Below are 7,713 nucleotides of genomic sequence, written 5' to 3'. Positions count from 1 at the left end.
AGAGAGAGAGAGAGATATGATTCTAGTGCCTGGCCACACCCCTCTCTGGGACTTCTGCACAACTTAGCTAAGGAGGGTGGGAGGCCTCTGTTACGCCATATGTTGATTACTAGGGAACTGCAACTGGTGCTTCTCAGTCTTGGTGCACAGACAGAGCAGCCTATTGCTCATTCCTGTCCATTCTGTTCACTACACATTCATTCAACAAACACTCAAGAGGTTAAACATGCCAGTCCCCTTTCCTAACAAGAATTGGTCAGACTCTCCTTCTGTTCCAGCTGAGCAGACAGACTAAATGGGGTGTCCCTGGTAGTCTTACTAGTATCAAGGAGGCAGGTAGAAAGACAGACTGACTGACTGACTGACTGACTGACTGACTGACTGACTGCCTGACTGAAAGAATGGGTCCTCGTTCCTCTTAGGTCTCATATGAGCCATTCAGCAGGGAGCTGAGATTCTTCTTCTAACCTCTGAGGGGACTCAAGAAATCTCCAGGACACACCTTCCTGTCCTTGCTCCAACCACAAGAAACATGACCAGAGACCAAAGAAGTCAGCATGCGTAGTTTTCCCAACAACACACCAGATGCTATGGCATATTTAGTGTCGAATGAGTACTGGTTGTGATCATCCCCAAAATATCAGGCCCTGATCTCTGGTGGTCTGGGGCTTCTATGGGTTAAGCAAGCAGGAAGTATAGAGGCAGAATGGCTTGTGAAGTGGGGTTTGACTCTTGGTATGCATCACAGTAACCAGATATGCACCATGGTGATGAGCTATTCCTAAGGGACAAAAGTAACAGCAACTGGAACTGGCACTATCACCTAGAATTGTATTCCATAGAATTTATTTTCTATGTCACTCAAATTTGCTAAGTGATTAATACAAATCAATTTCATGAATTATTTTTTATATTTCTATAAGTACAGACAAAATAGGATGAAGAGTCTCTTTAAATACTTAATAGTAGTTAAATATTATGTTATTTTTTTTTTCTTTTCTTTTTTTTTGTACAAAATCTCACTATACAATTTAGACTCAGTGATGCTCCTGTTTTAGCCTCCCCAGTGCAGAGATTAGAGGTGTGCGCCACCACGCCTGGTCCTAGGGCTGGCATGGCACACCCATGGTTCCATGGCTGGCACAACATGTGGTACTGGGCATCACACTCAGAACCTTTTGCTTTCCAGGCAGATGCTTATACTGCCAAGCTATCCCCCCAGTCCAAGGTGATGTTGTTTCTCCAGTAATCTCCACCCACTGTCCTTCGTAAGACCTGCTTCAAAGATTTATAATGTAGGATAAACTACCTGCTGTGTATGTACAGCTGTAGTATCACTACCAGTATTCTCGTGCACAAAAAAGTCTAGAGTGGACACTGAGGAATGAGTACAGGCTTCGAAATCTTACCAGGTTCTGCACCATGCACATTCTTTCACTTCTCAGTTCAGCTACAAGTCCATATATATCCACAAAATCGTGGTCATTTATATGTTGGGTTAGGTGGTCCAGAGCAATGAAAACACCAGTCCTTCCAACACCCGCGCTGCAGGAAAAGAGAAACTAGTTTTTTTTTTTTTTTTTTTTCAGTCAGAGTTTGCTCATTTTGATTGTTATGGAGATACATGAATTATAATTTTAAAAATTCCAAAGAATTTATTTTCTTATTTGAAGCTAAGTTTGTTTGGAATGTTGTCTAGATTTTTATGTTAACCAAAACTGTGCTCAAACATAGTAAAATGTGATTAAGTGGCAATAAAACATAGCATAACCCAAATTGTGTTTAAAGATAGCACTGATTGTCAGCAATACATTATTAAATATTTCACTTTTTCTCAGTTTTAACCAACTGACTTTAACTTCTTCCATAATATTTTAGTGAGAATTGGTAAAACATGGAGAATTTTTAAAAATCATTTAACATTCAATACTAGAAACCTCATATTGATGATAATTCCAGTTAAAAATGGAAATGTTTATTATGAAGAATGTCAAGTATTTATCAAGTGCAAGTAGCATTTCCTCTGCGTGATACTGAAAATAATAGCTTGTGGTTTATCCCCCCCGTACTTTTTCAGGACTTTCTGGACTTGTTATATATAATGCAATCAACAAGTTATTTCCTGTCAAGAAACTGAGTACCCAAGAATAGGTGCCTCATAAAAATTGTTGATTGATAAACCGTTCAACCATGATCCAGAAATTTCTATTAGAAGGACAAGATCAATAAGTATACAAATTTTATGTATAGTAAAATATATAAAAAATTAAAACATTCATTAATCTTATAAATATTACTTTGAACCTCATGAAATTATCATTTTTATAATAGACAATCAAATGTCAGTAATTTCATATGATCTAACCCAAAATCTTGTATTGCTGCATTAAATTGATTATGATAACATGTCCACTCATGCCTGAAAGGAGGCACTAAAATTTTAATCATTCAATATATCTTTAGTGCCAGAAACCGTTCTAGGTATTGGGGGGCACAGCAGTTAACAACACAGCCTGCACATACAATGGAGCTTATATTCTGGAGGACAATGATACGCAAACACAGGCAATGCAGGTGCTTCACAGGAGCGTGTCCAAGGAAGAAAGATAAATTTGCTTAAGGAAATTAGTTTAAATTAGTTTGAGGAAAATAGATAGTGATAAGCTTGAATAGGGCCAACAAAAAAAGCATCTCAAATGATACAGCATCTAAAAAGAAACAATATTGGGGAACACCCAGATAAATGCCTCAGAGAGAATCATTGGACCTTGATGCTGCAGAACAAGTATGGGTATTAGTGAGGGTAGTTTCTATGACTGGAAGAACCAGGAGCTGAGAGGACCGAAGGGAAGATAAGAAGAGGTGGCCAAGGACCAGGGCACGTGCTGCAGAATGGCTGTGGACACAGATGAAGACGAGCAGAGTGAAGGAAAACTCAGGACTCAGGCTGAGCAGACAAAACTTGCTGTTTAGCAAGAGTGGCACAGATAGAGAGCTGGGACATGGAGTCCAGACTTCTATTTTGGACACATGAAATTTGGAGAGCTTTTTGTTTTTATGTCTCTTTAAATCACACACCAAGATATTCTGTTCTATTTGACACTTAAAAAAGAAAAAAATGCTTTTCTTTTCAAATAGCTTTTAGTGCCAGTAGCACTGTATATTCAATGCACAAAGAAGCTGAAGACAGCTTTGCAACTTCATTTATTGCTCGTTAAAGGTTTTAATCACCATTGATGCCAGCACAGAATCTATCACTGACTCTAGAGGCAAAGCATCATGCTATTTACACAGTATATTATCCTGAAGAAGAAAGAAGTGCTTTTAAAGATCACAATAGTTTTCAATAGTTTATGAGATTTCTGTACTGAACTATCTTTTGGTTTTGTATTCTTCCATCATGCATTGTATTTCTGTCATTTAAACTAGTAGAAAGTTACACCCTAACTTCTTATAATCAGAAAACTGCAACCCACATCAATATTGTGTTAAAGAAAACCTCGTTATCCTGACAACATAGAGACCTTGCTCGGTTTCAACATCACTCCGTAGCATCTAATAGAGAGCTTTGTACATGTTTTTCTTACCTGCAGTGCACGATCATAGGTGTGGTGTCATGAGCTCTGCTTGCTCGAACCAGTTTCACAAAGTGAATTAGAGGAGTACTGTTTTCAGGAACCCCATGCTCCGGCCAACCCGTGAAGTTACACTGTCGAACAGTCATGCAATCCCCATGCTAGACAAAGTAGTTGATTTATAAGTAATGAAACGACATGAGTACTACATGAAGGTTGAACGTGTTGGTTTTTGGAGGTGATCTTAAGAAAAAAAAACTACTAAACAGAAAAAAAAAATCTGTTTTCATGATTTCCTGTTTATACCCTTTGTTACCAACATAAAGAAAAGTAACTCTGTTTGAATGCCAAAACAAAAAGATTACAAATAGATTTGAATATAAAATATTAATATTCAGATATAATTAGAATCCTAGATTTTGAAACAATTTTGGCCCCAAAACTTGAACACATTGACCTATTACACAAAACATAGTGTGTCTAACATGACAGAAAATAGATCATTATATGATTTTCTGTGTATATAAGCATTTATATAATCCAGTATAACAGGATCCTGTGCTGTCACTGCCATATTGGTTCTGGATTAAATAGAAAAGCAAGTTATTTGAATTCAAATAGAAATGAGCAATTTGGAAGACTTTTGTCTTACGTCAAATACCAATTTCTTCATCAACGAAATCAAGCAATGTAATTGTTTTCCTTCAATTTTCTGTTTTTAATCAACCTAAGAATTAGATGCTAACTGGTTAATACAGCCCTTTATATGATCTGGAATTAAATACAGTGACATAGATACTGATGTCAAACACCCATTTGAAACTTGTTTTAAAAAACACAAACATTTTAATGAATATAATTAAAAGGGGTAGTTATAGACATTAATTTTACTCTAGACTGTTAGGTCATTTATATTTCACATCACTTTTTTTTCTCTTTCATTTTTTTTACCCTCTCAATTTTTAGATCCCTGATGGTCCAATCCCTTTGAACATCTTCCATGAGCTTTGTAATCACTATATCTCCAAAGAAGGTGACTGGTTTGTTGTCCTCTGGCCAGTACTGATGACATCTGATCTGTATTCAGAGAAAATCATTAGTCAAAAGAGTCACTATTACATTGATAGCTCTATCTGTCTGTCTGTCTGTCTGTCTGTCTGTCTGTCTGTCCTTCTATCTATCTACCTATCAATCATCTGTATACCTGCCTGCCTATTTACCTATGTATCTCATAGTATTGCTGTCAAGTTAAAACTGCCTTTAAACATTTAAATTGTGGGTGAATTTAGACATTTAAATTATGGGTGAATTGAAATATAGCTGAAATATGTGATTAACACATTTTAACACAAATACAAAATAATATCTTGTGGAAAGATTTTTATATAACTTACCCGTCCTTTTTCAAAACACTGTGTTAGCATCACTAATGTTTTTGCTTTGGTTTCCCACACCATTCTCCAAAAATCTCCAACTGTTCCTGGCAATGGACCTTGAGTAGCAATAAATTCATTTGGACATAAATAGCCCTAAAGGGATATAATTACACACTGAGCATCAATGTTTACATCAATAAAGCATTTCATAGAGTTCGATCAATATGTGAAAAATATAATTGCTATAATATGATCTACTATTTTAAAGTATCATGTATTTTTAAATTTAAATTGTTTTAGTTACTCAAAATATCTAACATCTACTTTTAATCACATACTCTACTACTCTGCAAGAAATCTGCTGATAGATTATGAAGGAATAAAAAGTTAATAATGGCTCCAAAGGAAAACAAAGGAGACAACAAGATGAGCAAATCTGTAGGACAAATCAGGAATTCCTGCTGAACATACTAAACACTAATACGTCTTAAATATTCGAGTGGGAATGCCGTGAAGGCAATTCAGCTTATGAATTTGAAATTCAGGAAGAAAGCCAAAGTATTGTAGAGAGATAGATTTTTTGAAGTAATCAGCATACAGATCTTATTTAAAGTTAGGAGAATGGGTGAGACCACTAAGATTATTTTAGAAAGAGAAAGTAAATTTAGAGGTTGAGCTGTAGATCATTTTAATGCTTGGAGGTCGAGGAGATGAGAGAATCAAGCAGACTAAGATGAAAGGATGAGAGGTGCTGAGAGATCTAATAAAATGGGGCCCGAAGCTTGCTGCTAGTTTTTGATTAGCTAATTATGACCTTGAAAGCAGCAGTTTTAATATTGTGGTTGCCTAGCATCGAAGCATAATATGAGAGGGACTGATACAGGAAAAAAAAGAATTAAATAGATAATAAGTATAAAAGTGTACAAGAGGCTTTAGTGTAAATGGGACCCAGAAAAATAGGCACAGCTAGAAAGAGTAGTGATGTCAACTCTCTTTTTCTGTAAAGAAAAAATGACAATACATTTAAGAACAAAATTAATGGGGCAGAAAAGAAAGAAAGCTCCTCAATCTATGTTCTTGAGAGGCAAGAGGTAGGCTATCGCTTGGACATAGAACAGATACTTCATTCATAGCTTCAGAAGAAAGACATTGTATAAAAGCAGATGCAGATAGGTAGGACATTGCTAACTGATTCAGTTTTATCTGTGCAATAATTTAAAAACCCATGAGATAAATGAAATAGAGGATGGGTGCTGATGTGAGAGAAGGAATTCCATAGTGTTCAGAAAGCCAGATGCTTGAGTGGATGAGGCCTGCAGTGGAAACTAACTTTTTGACACAAGGGACTAGACTTGTGAAAGACAATTTTTTGTTTCATGTATGTGGGTGGTATGGAATAGAGGAGGGGATGGTTTCTGGATCAGAGTCTTACAAGTAGCAGGGAACCTAGACTCCTCACGTGTGCAGTTCACATGAGGACTCTAGCTCCTAAGAGAATGTAATTCTGCCGCTGATAGCACAGAAGCTCTGGCATAACAGGGGCAACGGGAAGCAGCTGTGAGCACAGATGAAGCTGCCTTAGCTCATCTCTTCTCAGGCCTCCTGTGCGGTGCAGTTCCGACCAAGCCATAGAGGGCACTAGGCTAGGGATCCCTGGGTTAGGGGACTGCAACATGTTCAAAAATATTATGTTCATAGTCATGAGTTTAACGAGACGCATGTTGATGCAGTGACATTTCTCCAATTGTATTTAGTAGCACAGAGAAAGCATATAATTTTATATAACCAAGATTGGCAATTTTTTAAGCAAAAGACAGTAAAAGAAAACAAATCAAGAGTTGAGGGCATACAAAATGAAGAAAAAAAAACAATGCAAGGAGGCAAATGATGTCTTGATTGGAATGCAAAACTAGGTCAGAACAGAATTGAAGAATTAGAGAGTCCAGTGGGCTTGGACAAATGATAATGTGAGGTAACAAAACATCTACAACCAAGAAGCTACACAGGTAGTGATAAGGTTCATACTGCGAATCACATGAGGAGGAGGTTGAGCTGAGGGCGAGTTATTGGAAGAGGTCAAGAAAACAACAGGCCAGGTGCTGAATCAATATTCTACAGCAATTTTGTCATCACCAAGAATAATGACATAAGTAGTGTTGCCAGAAGAGCAATAATCCTGGACTGAGAGTTAACAAATGAGAAAGAGCCACAGAAATGGTAGTTAGCTTCCCAACAAAGGGGTAGAGCACCTATACTCAATGTCATGAATCCAAGCTGATGACTTCCCAGAAAATGGAAAAGAATGATGTGGATGTGGCAAGAAGCAAAGAGGCAACTTGGTCCTTTTTTATGCTCAAAGCAGGGGAGCTAGGTTTGATGTAGAGTAATACATTGTATCCCACAACTGTGCTTTAGACTACATAAAATTATATTTACATACATATAAATAATTGGGCATGTTAGTGCTTCAAAATCTTGCTATAGTCACACCTACTAACACAGAGAAGAATTATATATTACAAAAAATAGTGGTGTGTAACTATTTCCAGCATAAAAACATGCTTAAAAACATAGTTTTTTGGGCCGGCCAGATAGCCGAGTGGACTAAAGCACCTGCTTAGGCAGAGCACAGTGGTCAGGGTTCAATCCCCAATGTGCCATCAGTGCCAGCTCTGCCCCCCCCCCCGGGACATGCTGAGATAGTGATTGAGACTGGGCGTGGTGGTGCACGCCTGTAATCCCAGTGCGTGGGAGGCTGAAAA

The 7,713-nt window shown here is 37.4% G+C and overlaps 1 protein-coding gene across 1 annotated transcript in view; it reads right to left on the bottom strand.

Moving 5' to 3' along the window:
* Nucleotides 1-7,713, bottom strand: part of Ptprq (protein tyrosine phosphatase, receptor type Q) — a 219,508-nt gene that overhangs the window by 9,747 nt on the left and 202,048 nt on the right. Inside the window, exons 39-42 of the mRNA XM_023716180.1 lie at nucleotides 4,970-5,104; nucleotides 4,527-4,652; nucleotides 3,588-3,736; nucleotides 1,410-1,545 (exon numbers count right to left, since the gene is read on the bottom strand). Of these exons, the coding sequence (XP_023571948.1) occupies nucleotides 1,410-1,545; nucleotides 3,588-3,736; nucleotides 4,527-4,652; nucleotides 4,970-5,104 (546 nt within the window). The remainder of the gene's footprint in view (nucleotides 1-1,409; nucleotides 1,546-3,587; nucleotides 3,737-4,526; nucleotides 4,653-4,969; nucleotides 5,105-7,713) is intronic.

This window comes from Octodon degus, unplaced genomic scaffold (genome assembly GCF_000260255.1).
Source record: "Octodon degus isolate 3935 unplaced genomic scaffold, OctDeg1.0 scaffold00004, whole genome shotgun sequence".
Classification (NCBI taxonomy): Eukaryota; Metazoa; Chordata; class Mammalia; order Rodentia; family Octodontidae; genus Octodon; species Octodon degus.
This window is presented reverse-complemented; position numbering and strand designations above follow the sequence as displayed.